This window comes from Amphiura filiformis, chromosome 9, assembly GCF_039555335.1.
Source record: "Amphiura filiformis chromosome 9, Afil_fr2py, whole genome shotgun sequence".
NCBI lineage: Eukaryota > Metazoa > Echinodermata > Ophiuroidea > Amphilepidida > Amphiuridae > Amphiura > Amphiura filiformis.
Window position 1 is genome coordinate 22,205,348 of NC_092636.1, and position 22,445 is coordinate 22,227,792.

The 22,445-nt window shown below is 35.2% G+C and overlaps 1 protein-coding gene across 2 annotated transcripts in view; it reads right to left on the reverse strand.

The window, feature by feature from the left end:
• Positions 1-2,248: 2,248 nt before the first annotated feature.
• Positions 2,249-22,445, reverse strand: part of LOC140160748 (mitochondria-eating protein-like) — a 100,458-nt gene continuing 80,261 nt past the window's right edge. The window contains exons 9-10 of one of the 2 annotated variants that reach the window (XM_072184048.1): positions 9,025-9,121; positions 2,249-3,449 (exon numbers count right to left, since the gene is read on the reverse strand). In XM_072184048.1, the coding sequence (XP_072040149.1) occupies positions 3,391-3,449; positions 9,025-9,121 (156 nt within the window). In that variant the 3' untranslated portion in view covers positions 2,249-3,390. The remainder of the gene's footprint in view (positions 3,450-9,024; positions 9,122-22,445) is intronic. The other variant, XM_072184047.1, reaches the window with a different exon arrangement.

Genomic DNA, 22,445 nt, shown 5'->3' on the forward strand with positions numbered 1-22,445 from the left:
ACATTACGTTAGTCTTTCAAATCAATATGTCTAGCCATTCACAACAAGCTGTCCACACAAATATTCTCTGAAATAATTAGCTTAGCTCAACAAAAATGCATAGAATTGGAAACCTTAAACCTGTTATTCACAGGATATAGTTACTAGATCACCTTAGGACAGGATGATGATCACTTAAACAAAATGGAAAGTACAAACAAACAAACAATCAAGTACATTTCAGGCAGCTATTCAATTCTCAAGGCAGCTTTTTGGACGGCATCAGTACGTCAGAGCCCCCAGTACGTATAAGGCTTTTCGGAAGGCATTGGTACGTCAGAGCCAGTATGTATAAGGCCCAAAGTTTGATGTTTTGTGTGTGTTTTGATGCCAGTGGGGTGTTATGTAATATAACCTACATTCTTCCTTTTACATGCATTTTACATGTGCTGGTGACAAAACATCAATGTATTACATAGGCATAGATCCCGAAGATTTATCCCCCAATATTTTGCCAGGGGGATGGTCCATACAATCATCCCCCCAATGTTGACGCCTGATAATGGGTTTCTGACCAAATTAACCTCATATTTGCCCATTTTAGCCCCAAAAGCGCAAATTTTCGCGCGCTTTGCGCGCATTTAATCTACTTTAACACCATATTTCATCAGTTTAGCTTCAAAATAGCAAAAATTTTCGCGCGCTTCACGCGCATTTATATCATAAACTAGTTCTGTCGCCAAAGGGTGCTGGATTGACTATACTTCAAGATTTTTTTCCAACTTCATCCCCCCCAATGTCAAAAAGAAATCTACGCCACTGATGTATTATGCTGGTCCTTACTATTATTAAACAGATCATAATTAGAAAATAGGGGGATACATAAAAAAAATCTACATTACAAGATTCCTATTGTGGCTGTCTGCACAGGTACACTGACGCCAAGGTACCTGACTACACAGTATAATGCTGCTACTGCACAGGATCCACAGTCAGTGGTACTGCACATGGTACTCCCCTGGTACTGCACAATACCAGCCAAGTACCTTGGTGACAGTGCACATGTGTAGGTGGCAGCAATATGAATCTAATAGTGTATTTTGCATCAATACATTATAAAGTTAACTAAATACTTTCAAAACAATCCCAATACCTAGCACACAAAAGAAATTCAAATCATTAATAATGAAGCACACATACTGTACATGGAATGTATGAATTGAGTAATGTTTGTGTATGACCACAGAAACTCTGAAGTACGGTACCTGTACAATATAGACTAATTTTCAAAATAAAACATTCTCCTATTAGTAATAAATTACTTACTATTAATTAAAAGTACATTGGCAATTATAACATTATTATTCTAATTCATAATGTAATGGAATGCATAGATTATATTAAATGTTGTGCTTCTCTATTAAACACACGTAAGTTACACAACAAATCAGTAACTGCTTACTATAGCAGTTCATAGAATTCAGAAGAAACTATAGCTTCTTTACTAGTGGTGAGGCACCTGAACTTTGGTCTATGGTACAAACCGGTCTCATTTTGGACTTGGCATTGCATGGCTCACTGGATGTGTGAGGTATGCCTGGCTTAAATTAAGCACAAGTTTATCATGTGATTTAAGCCAAAATCTTAAGTTTAGCCATACCATGCTCATTGCTAATGTGCAACTTAGATACACCACTGGTGTGTACTGAAAACATTTCCTTAGATACGTCACTGGTGTACAATTACTATAAACTTAATTTCTGTTCCTCTCCTATTATTCATTACTGTTTTCTTTCAGGTTCCCAAAGTTGTAAATAATCCCGATCTTAATTGTCATAGCAAAAAGTATTTGTTACTTAAATGTGTTTCAGCCCTATTAAAAATATGTGACCATCCACCACGAAGTGGTAGTAAAGTCGGCTCTAGGTCATTTTCTGTTTATTGCAGATTTTAAAAGAATGCAGCTTTAACATAACACCTCAATAAGCTTCATCGGACATCTGGAAATGAAGTTAGGCTAATGAAAGTCAATTCCCAGTTTCCCGTTACATTATTTTTCATGACTGTGTAGGTGACCATTTCATTATTCATTATTTTATACCATTTCATTATTGCATCTGTTACAGGTGTAAACCAATAACTACCCATGTATACATGTGATAAATCACAGTTTGTAGTTTACAGATGTAGTTTACAACCACATGAAGGTGATTGTACAACTATGTTCAAAAGTTTCACAATATTTTTTACGGGATGAGATCAAAGCAGATCAAAAGTGCGGGACAGAGAATTGAGTAGGTATTCATTAATAATTCATTATTAACCATATACCATGCTCCTACTGCAAAGAAAATCCCTGAAAATCAACAGAAAGAGATTTATGATATATTTAAAACCACAATTATTTATTTGTATGTTAAAGTTTGTTAGAAATCAACATTTTATTCAAAATAATGAAATATTTGGCCAGCAAATTGTTTTGAGCGGAGTAGGGTAACAGGAAACTGGGAATCAACTTTCATTAGCCTTATGGTTCATCAAAGGTAAAATTCCTAATATATTTTACATAGAAATCCATTACTGTTTTTGATTGTATCTCAAAATGGAAAATGCCAACTTTACGACAAATTTGTGGTGGATGGGCACATATGTGACACGATCAAAGGAAATGAGTCGCATGTCGCTAATATTGATTTTGAGATATTGGCAAAGAAAGTGTTCAAATTCTTTTGTTTTACATTGTTTTCTGGTCCAAATTTAAATACACGGTCAAATAAACAAGAACACCACATAGTTTGTTTCAAAGCTTGTTAGACCACATCAAAAACATACAGGATTAGATTTTCAACATCTTTACAGCTTTGAGACAAAACATCTTTTTTTAATATGGCTTTATATCGTAAGCACCCTGATAATGCTGGACAATACTGATATTAGTGGTTTAGAAGGCAAATGCCATCATAATTTGTAATTTTGCAGTTTTAACAAACAAATCAAAGAATTCATTTGCCCATGGTTGGTAAAATAACTTGTGCCAGCAGTAGTTCTGTATGGTGAAAAGTGAATCGGTATTGATATCTTAAATGCTTTTTACCAGAACCATATTTTAGTTCCTTGAATTTGAACTTGTCTGTGGGGTTTGAAAAATGTTTCTATATGGCCCAGAATACGCATATTGGAACAAGTTATTCACCTTTTTGTATGGAACACAATGACCTTTGATTTGGTATCACAGCATTTCTTGATCATTTAAAACATTCAAATAAATATTTATCATATCTAAATTTAGTTCACACCTATCTGGAAAATGTCTCTTTTACACTCACATTGGGTTACAAATGTTTACATGTATGGTTATTTACTGGACGGTTTCTGTTCATAACCTCTCAATGTATTGGTTATTCTCCGTCATCAGTAACTGGTGAAGGATGATGCTGCACTGCCAGGTCTTGGTGAGTAGCCACGAGATACTGTAGAGATTAACAAAAAGCAGTAAGAATGATTAAGATATGTTGGTATCATGTTTTGAGTACATTGAAAATTTTGATAGGCACAGTATTTCAACAATTTAATTATCTTACATTGCCATGATAAGTTGACTTAGTTACTGGTATCAGAAAGACCATGGAGTATAAAATAATACTGCAGAAATAGACAATTCTCCATACAAACTTAGGAACTATATATATGTAAGTTTTTCATTTTCATTTTTTTTCATATTTTGAAAGATAACCGTTTATTACAAAAATGTGGTCTTGAACTTGAGCAAGATGATGACGATGAAGGTGTTGATGACCAGTGGCGTAAGCGTGGGTTACCATATTGGGGAGGGGCACCGACCATGATTAGGGGCACTGGGTCTGATTGGGGGGGGCACAAGCCATTTTTGATCAATTTTGCTATTGGATTTTCTAACTTTTGCAATCAATTAGGGGGCATGTGGCAATCATGGCAACACAACAACAGCAGCAGCATACTTGTGATAGTAAATTAGAAAACAAAATAAGCTTGTGGAAAGCTCTGCATACATGTTTGACTGTTAAATAAAGCTTAAGTAACAAAATCCCTTTTGGTGGGTCAAGGATATTTACATTGCACTCTGACTACTTTAGAAAATGTGCCATGTAATTTCCAAAAGCTGTGACACTCTACAAATAGGATGAACATCCCTATACACTAAGCTACTGCAATACAGGTGTTGTGGCCCAGCACCCACCCCTAGGCTACAAACAGTTTGCCAGGATCCAAACAAAGATGGAGAAGCCACTGATATATATATATACAGAAAGGAAGCGCTATCTCATCCAGACTAAAGACATGCTCAGGCGCTCATAGAATCCTCTAGGATCGGCGTGCTCAAGAATTGCGATTCCTAAGTCAATCCCCGAATGCGTGTCCAACTGTCCATCACACGCCGCCATAAGCCTGGAATCCTCGAGTCAGCTCTGGAATTGCAACTAAAAGCTTACCATTACCTATATATCTATAGTGGCGTGCCAAATTAAGCCCTAATAAATATAATTAAACCAAGGTCATGGATTAAGCTCAGCCTTTGAGAATCGCAAAATGTATCGTTCACTCGGCAGTAGCACTCGACGACCACTCAAGAATCACTTGGGAAAATTGTGAAATCCTCTAAATTTCTTGGGGTAAATTTGGGGCAAACTTTGGAATTGGAATCCTCAGGACAGTTCACACGGCGGATTTACCCAAGTTTTTGCTTGAAAACCGTGTTGTTTAAGCAAAAAGCTCTCCATGTGGACATGCCTTACATGGAGCTAAGAAGGTTTGGAGTTTATAGTATGGGAATTACTACTCCACATTAAGCCCTCTGGTGATGTTTATACACCACAGCCATGCTTACAACATACTTTTTAACCATCTGGCTTCTTTGCTAAACAAATTAAATAATTTATTTCCTACTACATCATTAACGATCACCTCGTCCTAGTTTTGACAATCTATGTGAAAAAGAAAGACTGAAGATACCATAATTTCATGTAGATATAGTATATCTACACATATCTTCTCCTTTTTTTCTCATGTTTTGCTCACTTTTTGCATGATTTCTTGCATGTACGAAGTCAAATTTACAGAGCATTACAGTAGGGATACCTTCTGAAGCAGCAATTTCTATGTGAATTTACACTTGACTAGACAAGTTTGAAGTACACTTGGTTTATACAGTACCAAACCGCCAGCCCATTATGTAAAATGATGTTCTCTAAACACTCCAAGTCTAGATATCCATGCTATGTGCAAAGTTTTTACCATTGGTATGAATAAAATGCTTATGGACAGATTGACAGACAGCAGAAAGGAAACTATGCGCTTTTGGGTTATTGAGAGTTCAGTGTATCAAGTACTGTCTATATCATGTCAAGTGATCTGAATTGTATATGAAAACCATGTCCATGATGTTCAGTTGTATATGAGGGGTCAGTAAAAGGATATTCAAAAGCTGCTGTACTGCTGATCTAGTTCAAAATATTTCAGGGGATTTAAAAAAAAGGTTTTCCCCAAATGATTTTAAAGTCAAAAGGCAACACCGTTACAGTAACTCATTCCCCCATGTTGTTGCCAAGCAGTGCCCCTAACATAATGGTCAACAGATAACAAGCAATGCATCTCATTTCTCATCTTATTATACTGGATGCCCTTGTAAAATGAGGAATGGGTTATCCAGTCACAATCAAATACAAGACTTCAAGCAAGCCCTTGCAAAAAATACAGGAATAATAGAAACATTTTAATACAATATAAAAAAAATAGGACACTGGAAGTCAAATGCAGTGGGTATCAGAGATCAGGAACTTAAATAATTTATTTCTACTACATATCATTAACAATCACCTCGTCCTAGTTTTGACAATCTATGTGAAAAAGAATAAATGAAGATAATACATAATTTCATGTAGATATCTATATATCTACATATCTTCTCCTTTTTTCTTATGTTTTGCTCACTTTTTCTTTGATTTCTTGCATGTAAGAAGTCAAATTTACAGAGCATTACAGTAGGGATACATTTTGAAGCAGCAATTTCTATGTGAATTTACACTTGACTAGACAAGTTTGAAGTACACTTGGTTTATACAGTACCAACCCGCCAGCCCATTATGTAAAATGATGTTCTCTAAACACTCCAAGTCTAGATATCCATGCTATGTGCAGAGTTTTTACCATTGGTATGAATAAAATGCTTATGGACAGATTGACAGACAGCAGAAAGGAAACTATGCGCTTTTGGGTTATTGGGAGTTCAGTGTGTCAAGTACTGTCTATTTCATGTCAAGTGATTTGAATTGTATATGAAAACCATGTCCATGATGTTCAGTTGTATATGAGGGGTCAGTAAAAGGATATTCAAGTAAAGCTGTAGACTGCTTTGCATTCCTTTTTTAAAACAATGCATACCATTCCTTACATAAAACACAACACATCCCAGGTGACTGCCCTGCCCAGAGAAAAGTTTCTCATGGATAGCTACAATCCAGGAAAAAAAGAGTTGGCACACTAGTACAGACTCCCCCCTATATCTCACCCTTCCCCACTCCCCATCTTTCAATGTTGGAGGGTCTCATGGACCTGTTGACAACATGGCTTTTTGGTCCAACATTGAATTGGGGGGGGAGCGGGGGCAGAGATATACCAACAGACAGGCAAAGTGTGCCAACCTTTTTTCGTGGATTGTAGCTGTTGGATCAGAGCATTGAGGATTGGTGGATTTTCTATGGACGGTCAGAGGGATTAGAGGGATGATAAATTTAAATGGTCTACTACAGTAGACTAGTAAAGCTGCTAACTGCTGACCTAGTTCAAAATATTTCAGGGGATTAAAAAAAAAAGGTTTTCCCAAAAATGATCAATGCGAAATGGCAATATAATAAAGGAGAGAAAAATCAAAACCATTCAAATTCGAGCCAGCGTGCACTCGCAATTTCATGTCGGAGTTCAACAGCTCATGGTGGATCTGCCAGCGAATTAAACACTTATATTTTTTTGTAAATGTCTCACGGCCAAAATGATTTTAATCACATTGTTCTTTCATTTCAGAGGAATTAAGACAGATAAATGACCTCCCCCATCAGTTAGGATTTATATATCTTCAAAAGGCAATCCTTTAATGTCTTTAAAATTAAATCCTGAATCTAAAAACCAAATCCAAAGATACCTTTAAAACAGACATGTGTAACATTTACATTCAAACTGTTACAAACAAACCAATTGATGGTTAACAAATTTATATAATTCTTATTATGGAAAAATAATAATTTCCAAAGGGGAACATGCAACACTCTCACCTAGAAGTTTGATTGTGATTTTGATATCCTTTCAGGGTTCTGAATGGATCTGCACCCACAGATCAACATTTGTCCCCCAAAATACAAATAACTATCATATCATCTTAAAAAATCATCTTAAAAAATACCACTTCATACCTCCAGTTATAAAGCTCAAACAGTAACTCATTCCAAAATGCTGTTGCCAAACAGTGCCCCTAACACAATGGTCAACAGATAAACAAGCAATTACCACTTTTCAGTAATGCTCCAAAAACACCCATTTCAATCTTGACTGTACAAGGGCAACTTATACATCTCATTTCTCATCTTAATCATACTGGATGCCCTTGTAAAATGAGGAATTGGTCATCACATTAGTGACATAATACAGGACTTCAAGCCAGCCCTTGATACAGGAATACTAGGAATATTTTAATTAAAATTTTTGACTGGTATGATGTCTATATATAGCGGGCAAAAATAGAGGCCAGAAAATCTACATGCTGACCTGTTGAAATTTTATGACAACTGTGTGCGGATATTTTCAATTCACAAAATTCACTAGTGCAAGTGAAAAAAACAAACATTTTCATTTAAAAAAAAATAAAGAATTATAGGACATTTTGTAAAAATATAGGAAAATTTAGAGTTCAAATATAGAGTAAAAATATGAAATATGGGCCACTGAACCCCTGCATAGAACATTGAAGTGTTCAAAGGACATACATGGGAATATAATACACTTATTCTGCTCCTATGCCTGTATTAACCTAGATGTACGTGGCAGTACCTAAATCCAAATCACTTTAATAAATCAGACTTCCCAACTTCCATGCACAAAATTTATTTAATTCTACCATACTCTTGTATCTCTTCTTTGTTTCAAATTTCAACAGATTTGTGGTAGCAAATTAAAATTAATTTAATATGACAGTAACTAATCCATGGAACCTTCCGATTGCTTACATTATAAGTTCTAGCTACTGCTAACTTGATCATATTCCTAGACCAGGTTTGTAAAATTGTGAACATTGCAATGGAATATGACATTGAAATGCAAAAGCATGCAATGTATATGTTGATTACAACATTTGTGCACATACACCATAAAATACAACATGCACATCTGGTACCTTCCTTGTTTTTTTTTATAATAAAGCTTAATAAGAACATGTTCAATCAGTATATTGGCTCTGAATGTGTCCTTATAAAGCTAGAACTTGAACAGTCTACAACATTATAGTGTATCCGAACTGCACCATTTCTCCCACTTTCCATTGGAGTCTCGGTACTGGCGCTGTATTAGGGAACAAACCAAAAGTTTGATGACATAGGAGGGAAGGGGTCAAACAATTTGATTATGTTTGTAAAAAACTGTTAAAATATTGGTTTAAGTTGATCTCTGGGGTTGGAATTGTCAACATTTCACTTTTATGTTTCATATCAAGGGGAGGAGGGAAAGAGGGAGGGAAGGATGAGCCTCCTAAAGAATGGACTAAATGGTTCATTGGATGTCATCGAGATTTTGTTTTGTTCCCTTAGATAAGTGTTAGACCAAAATAAGATACATCCTCTTTCCCTTAAAAATCATCAAAAATAAGATTTTTGCCTTTTGTTAAAAGAATGCATATGAATCGAAAATACATTCCACACCATGACTAGCAGTGGTACACACATAAATCAGGTTAAGTGTTAGATACAGCTAGTCTCCTTAATCTTTAATGTAATACCATCCCTAGTTACTAAATTACCTACTAACCTGAGGGGCTAAAAGCGCCATCCATACGACGAGGACTGGGAGATCGGCTGCGAGGAGACATGGCTCTTGATGGGCTGCGACTTCGACGTGGAGACCCCTGGATAAAATAAAGAAAGATACAGATCCATCTTTTACAAATTTGGTATAGGAATCAGAGTATTAAAAATAGGTAGAGACAAAACATTTTACATATAGAAGGGATAAAGCTATGCACACATGTTACCCTTTGGTTGAAATAATATAATAAATTATGCAAAAATTGGAAAATATATGGGCCTAAACCCCCAAAATAATCAAAAATTATTTTCTATATTTTGACACATATAGCACTGTAAAAAATGTTCTGATCAAAGAGTATCATTTCTCAAGCCGCTACATAAGAATCACAAGTTTCTTGTCACACGTAGGCAAAAAAAAAAAGAAAAGATGTTTGCTTGCCCTCAACCGACCGACTCTAATTTTGGAAATCAGAAAAAAGTGTTTTTTTTTCTATTTACTGTACAAAAGAATACCGACCCTATTTTTGGAAATTCCTGAAAAAGTTTTTTTTTTCTTTTCAAATTTTTGCATTCTGAAGATGTAAAAGAGATGTATTTTAGAGTTTGTGTTCAACATTTTAGTTGTCTTGTAATGTTAGTTGATTCATTTTGATACCAAAATTGTCTGATTTTTCATATTTTGAGCCTTAATTGATACAAACAGTATAGAGTTTGCTAGTAATTAAAAAAAAAAAAGAAAAAAAAAAAGAAGAAATCCTGACCGACCTAACCCAATTGTTAAAATTCATTTGAGGGCAAGCAAACATTTTTTTTCTTGGCCTTACTGTGAATTCAGGGAAAAAGTTTCTAAGTTGATCAGTGTTTAGTGTCACCTTCATCAAATCAAGCATTTAATTGAATTATCATTTCGTCATTTTACAAATATGTGGGAGGGAATTGATAAATTGGATCTACGTGGGGATAATTCCTGAACAATTGACCTAAGTTCTTCCCCGTTCTATAATTGATAAATGATTTATGAACTAATTTAAGAACAATGCATTTCATGAGCTATGCCGTTGCAAAACATTTTGCAAATTTAATATTAGACTACAAAGAACTTTGAAGCATTGTTAGGTTTATTTGTATTATAAATAAAAATGAACATCGGAATATGAAACAGACTATTCCTCTGGCATGTTTAAATATAGTAGCAAATTAGCACCAATTTTACATCATCAAACACAACATATCTATTGAATAAATCACTTATTAAATTCAAATGAGATCTAATTACTTGTTATTGTTATCACATACCCTCAAACTGTGTGATACAGGCTGTTCACAGGTGTAACAACAGCTGCCATGTGTAATATTGAGAACAATGAAAAGAGGATTATTGAGGATTGTGCAAAGTTCTTCTACACATTTATTAGCATCCCAGGTTTAGCATACAACTTAATTTAAATATTGGTAAGCCTGTAAGAATAATAATAGGGACAAACACACCTTGAAATGCCTAAATGATATTAAACAGCAAACTATTTTTAATTAAAAAGTTCTTTGAAGGTACAGGCATAAATTTCCATCTATTCATGGCCAGCTTCTAGCATAACCATTAGAGGTTATCCACTTTATTCATGCGTGACTTCTAACAAAAGGCGCTGGTTCCCGTAGTATTCCTCATTCAAACTAATTCAATGCACGACCTCGGAGTTACCTGCATGACTTTGGCGGGCTATTTTGAAATAGTCATGGTTGCACATGCAGGTACTTCTTTTGAAAGTCCTAAACAAGGTATAGGAGTCGCTGGTAGGATATGCAGCTTATAGAACACGGCAGATAACCTCTATTGGCAGTACTCTTTAGGGAAGAAGTTGGGCTGCAAGCCTGAAGAACTTTGCAGAAACTTGAACCAGTATCTTTTGATCGTCGTCATCATAAGTATATTCTAAACATGCAAATGCTCCTGTTCGAATAGGCTATACATGTTTTACATGGACAGTCACTCTCAGTCACCTCACCTATTCTTCCAAATTAGTTCCTGAGTCCTATTCTATGTTACCTTTTCACCATTTGCACAGCCACTCTCTTCTAATATACATTACATTTTCACCTGTAGGGTTCTCTTATACTCAATCTGAAATCTGGTGCATTTGGACACTATACTCTCAAAATCAGAATTCTGCACTTCAGTGCATTAGGAAAGTCACTTTCCTTTTCTTTATCTAATATAGGCAAAGAATGCTTTAATTTCAAAGGAAGGTGAAAGTTCTTTACTATAGAGTACAGCATTCCATGTTAATTGTCAATCTTTTTATTCTATGCAGAATACATGTGATTACTGAAGATTATACTTTCCTATGTAATTTACAAAATTGGCAGTCTATTCTGGGTCATCTTCTGCTGCTGTCTACAGTCCCTTAAGAAGTATGCAACAAGCTTCCTAATGCTACTCATGTGACAAGAATAGGAGCAGATGATCATTACATTTCCATGTATCTAATTGCAAAATTACAGCACAAACCACAAGGGAGCCATTGTACATATCACGGCATGTATTCATCTAAATTGTGTTACGGATCAAATTTCACATTACAAGAGCTTTGTCAATTGCTTCACTATTCCCAGGATATTACAGGTACAAGCAAACTTTTTTCCCCTAATCAGGTATGTATCAAGTGCTTCATTTGAGTTATCAGCAATACATGCCAATAGCAGTATTAGCGCTGATATACTTCATGACACACACATGTTATATGTAAAGTAGCTTGAGGTGTATATGCCATTTTCAACAATTTATTTTCAACAAAATATCAAACTATCTAGGTTAAAAGTTAGTCTGTCTGCTAAGAAATTAGGTAAGTATATACGCACTAGTTTCCCAACTTCAGATTTCTAAAAGGAAAAAAGACACTACAAAGGCAACATTGGCATATCCTTAGCTTGCAGCATTTTATGATCCAAGTCATAATTTATAAAGACTAAAATTTCAGTTGTTACATACAAAGATGTTATCAAAGACGGAAACAGGTGAAACATTTAACACTTCCTGAATACAAACACCAGATTTGTGAATATCAACAGTTGAAATAATGCTATTTTTGTTTCAGGGAACACGCCTTTCACTTTATAAGCTGCATTTACTATGAAGAGCCTAATGGCAGAATCAATTATTGATTACTTAGTTGTGCTAAAAATAACTCAATATATATAAATATTTTGCCACCAAAAACAATGTCAGCTAAAATTCAGGTTAAGGCATACATATACCTTAATCAAATCTGGATACAATTCGGGTTAAGGCATACATATACCTTAATCAAATCTGGATACAATTCAGGTTAAGGCATACATATACCTGAATCCAATCTGACTACAATTCAGGTTAAGGAATACATATACCTTAATCAAATATGGATACAATTCAGGTTAAGGCATACATATACCTTAATCAAATCTGACTACAATTCAGGTTAAGGCATACATATACCTGAATCCAATCTGACCACAATTCAGGTTAAGGCATACATATACCTGAATTCAATCTAGCTACAATTCAGGTTAAGGAATACATAGACCTGAATTCAATCTGGATACAATTCAGGTTAAGGCATACATAGACCTGAATTCAATCTGGCTACAATTCAGGTTAAGGCATACATATACCTGAATCCAATCTGACCACAATTCAGGTTAAGGCAGACATATACTTGAATTCAATCTAGCTACAATTCAGGTTAAGGAATACATAGAATTCAATCTGACTACAATTCAGGTTAAGGCATACATATACCTGAATTCAATCTGGCCACAATTCAGGTTAAGGCATACATATACTTGAATTCAATCTGGCTACAATTCAGGTTAAGGCATACATATACCTGAATTCAATCTGGCCACAATTCAGGTTAAGGAATAAATAGACCTGAATTCAATCTGACCACAATTCAGGTTAAGGAATACATAGACCTGAATTCAATCTGGCTACAATTCAGGTTAAGGCAGACATATACTTGAATTCAATCTGGCTACAATTCAGGTTAAGGAATAAATAGACCTGAATTCAATCTGACCACAATTCAGGTTAAGGAATACATAGACCTGAATTCAATCTGGCTACAATTCAGGTTAAGGCAGACATATACTTGAATTCAATCTGGCTACAATTCAGGTTAAGGCATACATATACCTGAATTCAATCTGGCCACAATTCAGGTTAAGGAATAAATAGACCTGAATTCAATCTGACCACAATTCAGGTTAAGGAATACATAGAACTGAATTAAATCTGGCTACAATTCAGGTTAAGGCAGACATATACTTGAATTCAATCTGGCTACAATTCAGGTTAAGGAATAAATAGACCTGAATTCAATCTGACCACAATTCAGGTTACATAGACCTGAATTCAATCTGGCTACAATTCAGGTTAAGGCAGACATATACTTGAATTCAATCTGGCTACAATTCAGGTTAAGGAATAAATAGACCTCAATTCAATCTGACCACAATTCAGGTTAAGGCAGACATATACTTGAATTCAATCTGGCTACAATTCAGGTTAAGGAATAAATAGACCTGAATTCAATCTGACCACAATTCAGGTTAAGGCATACATATACCTGAATTCAATCTGGCCACAATTCAGGTTATTTTATTTAAAAACATCTTGTTTGGCATGACAGAGCCTTGGCTTTAACCCAGAATGCAATTTGCTAGGCTGTTTTAACAAATATTGCTTTTATCGCTTTCAAAATGTAGTCTTCAATATCGCTTGTGCTCTGAACAAGTCAAACTAAAGCCATATTGAAGAATGGCATGTGTGCTCAGTTTGTGCAAGAGAAGGACACATTTGTCAAAGATTAGCTTGTATGTACTGGATTGATAAGTTCAAATTGTGCTTTAGGAGACAGATTACATGTATTTTGTGAACTTTATGGATAAAACTGATGCAGTTATCTATTCAGCTATCAACATATGTTACAAGTAAGCTGGAAATGTTGAGCACCACTCCTGGGTGAATAATTAAATACATGTACTCTCACTGAAGGAAACTGAATCAACTCAGGTCAAAATCCTTTCACTCTTAGAATAAAGACTAAAGCGATTTAGTTTCATTTTCCCTGAAAAAACCTCAATGCTTGTGGCAAAGTCATTCTTAAAAATATATTTTATGCTCGGGGTTGACCTACCCATCAATAGCAAAAATGGCCTCAAGAGGACCTTATAAAACTTGCACAAGTACAAGACAGATTCCATCATATGATAATTGGGCTATTCCATTTAAAATCCATAATACCCCTGTGGAAGATTTAGCTAAAGTCTTCCACAGAGGGAGTATAAGTTTTGAATAGACAATTGGGTATAACTTCCATTTAAAATAATAATTTAATACAATAAGTTGTAGAAGACATAGGTAAAGCCATAATACAGGGGGAGTATGGGTTTCAAAATGATTAACCCTGACCAATTACATTTGAAAAACATACTCCCCTTGCAGAAGAGATTTCCAAAATCTTCCACAGGGGTAGTGTGGATTTCAACTGGAATAGCCCATTGGCTGTATCGTGTAATATAACATTGTCTTGTGATGTAATGGAGAAGTTGTACAGCAGAATAATGCTCTCAGTTCTGACTGTTTCCTGTGGCTTAAGGACCTAAATAACATATTGATCATTTATATTCTGTCACCCTGATCCTGAGAGTCTAGCTGTTGGTCATTTTCAGGGTTTTGTGTATATTGTCATTTTTGAGTAGTGTTGAAGCCTCATCAGTAGATGGTGTCAAATTTTTGTACATCTTTAGTTGCGATAATCAGAAAGTATATGTTGGAAGTGTACAGACTATAGTCAGCTTTCTTTATGTATTAGTTTAATATTGGATTTCAATATAAGTAGGTGGTGGATGGATGCCTTCAATCAAATACAAAATGATATTGGGGTTCAATTTATATAGAGCAATGCATGACTGTACATAATTTAGTATTGCCAGCCAGACAACATTAGCCATGTTCAGACGATCGTAGGTAGCTTGCAGGTAAGATTGTAATTAGCTATTTCGACAGTAAGCTTGAATGTATAGTACCCGTGTAGACACACTCATTACCTACGACCAGTATTTCAAATAAGCCAAAAAAAGCATCGGACCATTTGGACCCTTGCTCTCAAAACTTCCAAGGGCTCCACTTTTTTTCGAAGGGCCCAAATAAATTCACTTAAATCTATAGAAAATTACAACTAATTATAAAACAATAAGGAACACACACACCCCCACATACTTTATTTTGTAGTATTTATTGAACATTTTATTCACAACAAGCCAAGGTAAGTTTTGCAGTAATCAGTGCGATCATGAAGACTTATGAAGTCGGTGCTCGCATGGCAATGCATGTACATCGATGTGCAGTCAGAATTTCTACGGGCCCTTCAGGCCCACACAGATGCTTTTTAGCGGGCCCTCACAGATTTTCACGGGCTGAGGGCCCACCTTATTTTAAACGCTGCCTACAACTTACCTAAGACAAGTTACCTACAAGATTTGTGGTAGAAAATGCTTACCTACAACCAATGGTGCAAGGTTGCATGCAGGTAAAATGGGCCAATGGTCAAAAATAATATATGGTGTGGTCATGCATTGTTCATAAAGGATTAAATATCTATTAAAAATTGCTTGTCAAAGGTAAATTTACCATTATTTGCATTGATACCAAAGTTAATGCCAAAAAAATCAACTTCCTCCATGTAGACCATAGGGTCTTTTGCCCTGTAGCTTTTATCTGAGAGCAACAAAGGGCATATCAAATGTAAATACATGTCAATTCATTTATACTGCTAGTGTAACAGATGAATATTAGACCACGACATCTACAGCTTACTTTTGTACAATTTGATCAGCAGCAACCAACAATTTCTTGAAAGTGTGGCCTAATATATTGTATACAATCACAATGTTCTTCAAAGTTATCTTTTTTGAATTATGACAAACATCATCACAAAGGTCTTATGCTACAGCAGTTGTTGGTTAAGCTTTATCTATAACAGTCATCAGTGAAAAAACAAATTAATGAATTAAGATACAAACACCATAATAACTCACAAAGACCTAATGTAGAGGAAAACAGTGAAGTTTGTTATAGAGGGCACTATTACAGATGAACTGACAGAGCATATCTTTTCTATGTTTTTTGATCTTCAAATGAATTCCTTATAATATGGTCTTTACTAATCAAATGGTATCTATGATTGAACTATTGGTAGTTTTGAATTTCTTTCTAACAATTATGCAATGAACACTAGATTTGTTTCCACATAAGGTAAACTCTAGGGTGGTTTTTCTGTATCGTACTGGATGTTTCGGTGTTGATGTGAAGAAACCATATTTTTCTCATTAATGTGTTGTTTGGATTTTGTAAGCCAAAATGTGTTTAGAAGGTTTAACCCACCCATCAAACTTCACTGGCGGGGCCTTGTTAAGGTCACTAGTTCAACTAAGGTGGAAATAGCATAGCAATGGGCCCATCCTCCTTTTAATGCCTCCTCTTATATCCCAGTCTCACAGAAGACCTTTGTCAGTGATTGTGTTTTACAAGAATCAAATGAGTTGTAACATAATAAGTTGAATCTTTGCTTCATGTTTAAGTTCAATACCAAATTACTGATGGCGCAAGCTTTGCAGCAAATATCCGACTGTTGATATAAATACCTCTTGGGATTTTTCAGGTTCAAAACATGTTTCTCTTGTATCAAGATGTTATAACTGGATGATACATGGTCATATCCGCAGGGCCCAAGGATTTGCATAGCAAAACATTGTCCAGTTGCTTTCATAGAAATTTGACAAATTGCAGGCACAGCCGGCTCTATTAGTCCAGAGTCACAAGTCCGAAAAGGTTTAAAGTTATAGGGTTTAGGGTATTTAGGTTAGAATTAGGAATTGGGTTAGGCTAGAGTTAGAGTCAGAGTTGGGATTAGAGTCAATGCTATGTTTAGGGTTTAGGTATATGGTTATGAAATATGATTAGGACTTATAGGTCATAGGTTAGGATTAGGGTTAGGGTAAAGATTACAGTTATGCTAATTAAGAATTAGGGTTTATAACTATTGGGTTGTCAGACTAACGGCTCTTCAGACTATCGACATGTAACCCAATTTACATGGAATTGTCAACAAAAGTTAAATTTGAGGCATTTATAGTGCATGAAGGAAGAGCAAATTGTATGGCAAGCAATGGTACAAAATTTATAGAAATCACACAGATGTGTTCTACATCATATATAAAAATAGAAACAAATATTGTAGTGTTCCTATAATGACTGTTGCTTTTTAGGTGCAATATTCATTCAAATCTGACTTGTGGTTCTGAAGCTATATCAATATATATAAAAATTAATACATTAAGAACCTTTAAAATATGAAGTACATGTAGCTTGCACAGAATAAAATCACTGCCGAAGTTGAGCAAGAAATTTGTAGCATTGAACAGGAAATCTTTTTTTCTCTCATTATTAAAAGATAACCCAGTCATCTGCCCATATGCCCATTGACCTCCTTGAAACTCAATCTGCAATTGTAGAATAACCAAATCGAAACCTGTTCAATAGCATTTATGCACAGGGTTTGAACTTCACTACTTGCTATCATATTTAATTCATCTTTATGTGTTGTAAATAGATGGAGATGCTGGTTTTTGATGTCAATACCAAATAGCTACCTATGGGCATACCTCAAGGTGATGAAACATTATACTTTAACCACTTGGTTTCTACAAGACAAAGTATATCATCATTTTGAAATCTATATGGAATTTACGCTAAAGGCCTCAACTCTTACTGCTCCTTGATGTGAAATTCTGTTGGAAGTGACAATGTCCTCCGTGCAATTTAGCAGGCATTACTTGATTCTTGCAAATTATGGGGATGCATGGTATGCTTTGAAAATGTGCATCGACTTTGCCTTTTTCAAATAATTTCATTGTGAGAATCAATTCATTGATTTATGTCAGAAGCTATAAATAAACCCTATCATGCAAAGATAAATATTCCTACAACCAATCTATTTTAAAATATGCACATTTTATTCAACATGTTAAACGTAGAAGTGGCAAAACATAGGGCAGCTACCTTAGTTCACAAGTTCCCTGTAAAAATCCACAACTGACAAGATGACATAGCTAGAGCCTATGATATTAGATACTTAATGCTATCTCCAGTTGATAGCACAATACTAAGGTTTACAATTCTTTTGTTTCTTATTAGTATCAATTGATTAGTACAATGCATTTAATTACCAACACTCACGAAAGAACACGCAGCTGGCATTACTTGGCTTTCAGTTTTGTAGCCACAATGTGTTTTAGCAGGGGAGCGTTTTCAATATTCTTGATTAGAATGGAAACTTGAGACTGACAATATCAAGTTAATAAAACCTCAATTGCAGTTAAAACATTGATTATTTTTCTTTTCTACATTAAAACTTAATATGATATTCCATTATTAGCTTACTATCTACAGAAGACAGCTTTACAAGTGTATCAATTAGAATACTATAGAATAAACCATAAAACCTTGACAAGAGTAGTAGATGATGAAGTTAAAACTTCATCATCTAATTTGCCAAAATAGTCTATATTCTACATATCATAATAAGCTTGGTATTGAAGATGTAATACAACCATTACCTAGATTTTATTTTTATTTTGTCAGGAGTTTTGATTATCCAAAGGAGTTACTAAAACCCTGCAGAGACCTGTGTGTTCCAATTGTACCTGACTATATATAATAGCCCTTGTGTTTGATAAAGTGGAAAGAATGATAATCAAGTTTATGTGATCTGTTGTAGTTTTTGTCCCCCCTCCTTGGACATGTCCTTTCATAGACATGTTCAGATTTCTGATGTTTTGCTCTTTGCGTAAGAGAGGGTCTCTCTTGAAGGTCAATATGTCTTTCTTTTGTCTGTAATTTCCAAAGATAAAGATAATTTTCATATTGCTGTAACAGCAGCATACTCAGAAAGAGGAATGTGGGACCATATCATCCAAAGCAATTTTACTGACAACCAAGTGATGCTCATTTTACCTTGATCACATCACACTTCAAGTAGGAACACTTGAGTTCTGTAGCATACATGAGAAGATCTGACCACTCAAGCCAAAGTTGGACATTTTGAAAATTAAGTTATTATTATTACTAACTAGCTCAGTACCTCAGCTGACTGATGGTGAATCCCTAAGTCCCTGGCATACTTGGATGTTAAGTGATAAACTTTTTATAATGCATTGTCTTATGTTTTTCATTTAGGGATTCAATCATGTTTCATCGTTGTTCATCACTGTTTAACAACGTTCATCACTATTAGCTGCCAGAGCGAAGTAAACCACGCAGATGTGCCAGACGAGTTGTTAAACGGTGATGAACAACGGTGAAACATGCATGAATCCTTTTCAACAACAAAAACAAGCTATTAAAGACCGTATAATTCAAAGAATTATTTCATGAGGATCGAATGTCAGTTAATCATTACTACTCAGCTTTACAAAAAGATCGCAGATTTCAGCAATAAAACTACAGAATAAAGCCGCTACCTCCAAAAAATACAGAATTCAACATGTAAGTATGTATGCGCACACAAGTTCCGGGTTATGACCAATCTATACGCTCACGCGTAATGCATATTCGCGCTTGCGTATGTACGCTATTGTACAATTGTGGATTCATCACAGATTAACAACGGTTGATTCATCACAGATTAACAACGGTTGACTCCTGCAGAGGTATAGGAAGAGTTGTTGGAATGTTTTTTGCTCTGTATTTTTTTCTATACCCCAATTTCATTATTGCCGACTTTGGTTTGATTGGATCAGATTATATCACATCAAATCATCCAAAGTCACATGGTTTAGGAGTATGTTCTCTGTATTCCTAGATCAAGTGACTTCGGTATGATCTGAGGTGACCTCCACTTGAGATGAGTCTGGTATTTATTCCTACCTATTATGTAAAATAAGACACATGTAACAGCCGACAAGTGCATCGTTTTAATATGGATGTACACATATAATACTTATAACCAGTCTCTCATCAATCTACTTTGTCCTATTCTCCATAAAAGTAATTCTGTCACATCTAAATGTAATGGTGTCTAGTACCTAGACATTAATCCTGGGCGGAATTATTGCTCTTATAAAGTGGGTTCAGCCAAGTTCATTCAATGCACTCAATGCCATACTGCTTAGTTCTTAAGTTCTTAAGAGCTGCTGCTGCAAGAAAATTACAATAAAATCGGCCATGCAATTGATATTATGGGCTTAATGTTTAGGAAGTGAACACTACCCTGCAGCAATCTTGATTTTGTTGTTTCTTGTTTTATAAAAGCGGGAATGTAGGTCAAGAGTGGAAGTATACCTCAATCCCGCCGCTGCCACCATTGTAAATGATAATATTGGCATTCTGTATAACATATACCTTAAAGAAAATGCAATATGAAAGTGGCAAGGTTGCATGGGAGAGGAAATAAAATGACACCTTTGGGAGAGCTGCTCAGGTGTAAAAACAACTTCTTCAGGGGGTTACTTCTCTGATTGGAAATGCTGTAAGGATATCTGGAGGATTTTTGTTAACAAGTGGCATGAAATAACAGTTTAGGCTATATTCTTTCATAACTTAATTGACATTTGATTAGGAGTAAAATGTGAGCTGTGTCAACTTCGGTTAGCGAGTATCAGACTGTTGTGTTTATACATTGCAACTATCATCATCTAATTAATGTTAATATCTTGAGATAATTAAGTACAAGCAACTTGATGAGGAGAGCTTGGAGATTGCAATCATCTTTCAAAGGGATAAGAGGCACTCTGGGAAGGCATTGAACTTCTTTTAAGTAGATGGGCACACCAGCTACAATGTCTGAGGGAATCGGAACAAGTTACAGAAGTGATTTGGAAAAGAAAAAACAAAAAGTGTGTTCTAGATGTATGCCCCTATGTGTTATCAAACCATAATCCCAAAAAGTAACATTACTAAATCAAATTTATATACAAGTCAGATCTGTGAACCAAATTCAATGTTGTTGGATAAACTGAGAATCCAAAGATATCTCTTGAATAACTTACTTTTTGCCATTGGTATTGAGTTAAATTGGTACCTTTGGATAACAGCTCCCTAGCCCTGAGTTATAGTTGATGTTACGGTTTAGTCTTTAGGGTTATGATAACAAGCTTGACAGAATCTCGGAAGTGACGGTCCGACAGGTTGTAATTTTCTTTGGATGGTAGGGTCATGAATATGTCCAACATGACCAGTTTTTATGTCCCACTATCTCTCTGTATTTTTCACCATGTCGAGCATATCTAGGCATTAACAGCTGAAATCTAGGAGATAACGCTGACGAAACTTCGGCCAGGCACAAGTGACCTGGTGAAGGGGGCGCCGTAGATAGCTGGTCTCTATTTTATTTCTCTTCTATTTCCATCACAACCTCACAACCGTTCCTGGTGGTTCACGAACCAACATTGATTAAAGGGAATGAAGATGGACAAAATAAACGAAGTGTCCCAACATTTTTACACATGATTGCAGATAGGAAAGAAATATCCCAAGACCTCACTGTAGTTTAAAGCAAAGCCAAAAAATAAAATTGTTGTATGTTGCCCTTCCAAGCCAATAATCGGGTGGGTCAGTCGGCTGGATTTTTTTTACCAACTCAACCATTTGATAGCTACTATTTCACAGTAACATGAATGAGTGAAGAGAGGAAAATGCATTGGCTGTATTTTCTACCCAATGTTGAATGTTTTATTGAAGTAATCAAGTAAACAATCAAGTAAATGAAGTAATCAAGTAAACAGAGTAACAATGCAGTATTTTTGTATTAAAGAGGCAGATAATTTGTTAATGTTTTTGAATCAGTTTGCTTTCAGAAGAAAATGAAGTATTAGCTTGTAATCATGAAAATTGATACTGTGTTTTTACTTGGAAGGGCAGATAAGCAATTAGCAGCAAATACACTTAGAGAGGTTGATGACTTGAAATTAATGAAATGTTGTGTATCAAAACCAAATCAGATGGTACATATAGCCCTGGTAGCTACATTGTCATTAGTTTGTATCTGCTGATAACAACTTGTGCTTATACAATCTGTGTGTGAATACATATGCAGGAATATAGAAACATGGGCTGTCATAATCAAATGTTACCAATTTGTATCAAATGAATGAAACAAAATGTCTAAATCAACCAATGTATCAGGTTCATTGTCCCCTCCTTTAAATGATTTCCCAGCAACACAGATATATTCTTAAAAGTTTATTTTTTAATTATTTGGTTTTGGTCCAAACATTTAAATAATATATTTATTCTTTATCTTTATTTTAAAAAAAACCCATAAGGGACCTTTTGTTCCTCATATCCCTGGTTGTAAAGGGCATATATTTATTGGCTATGGCATA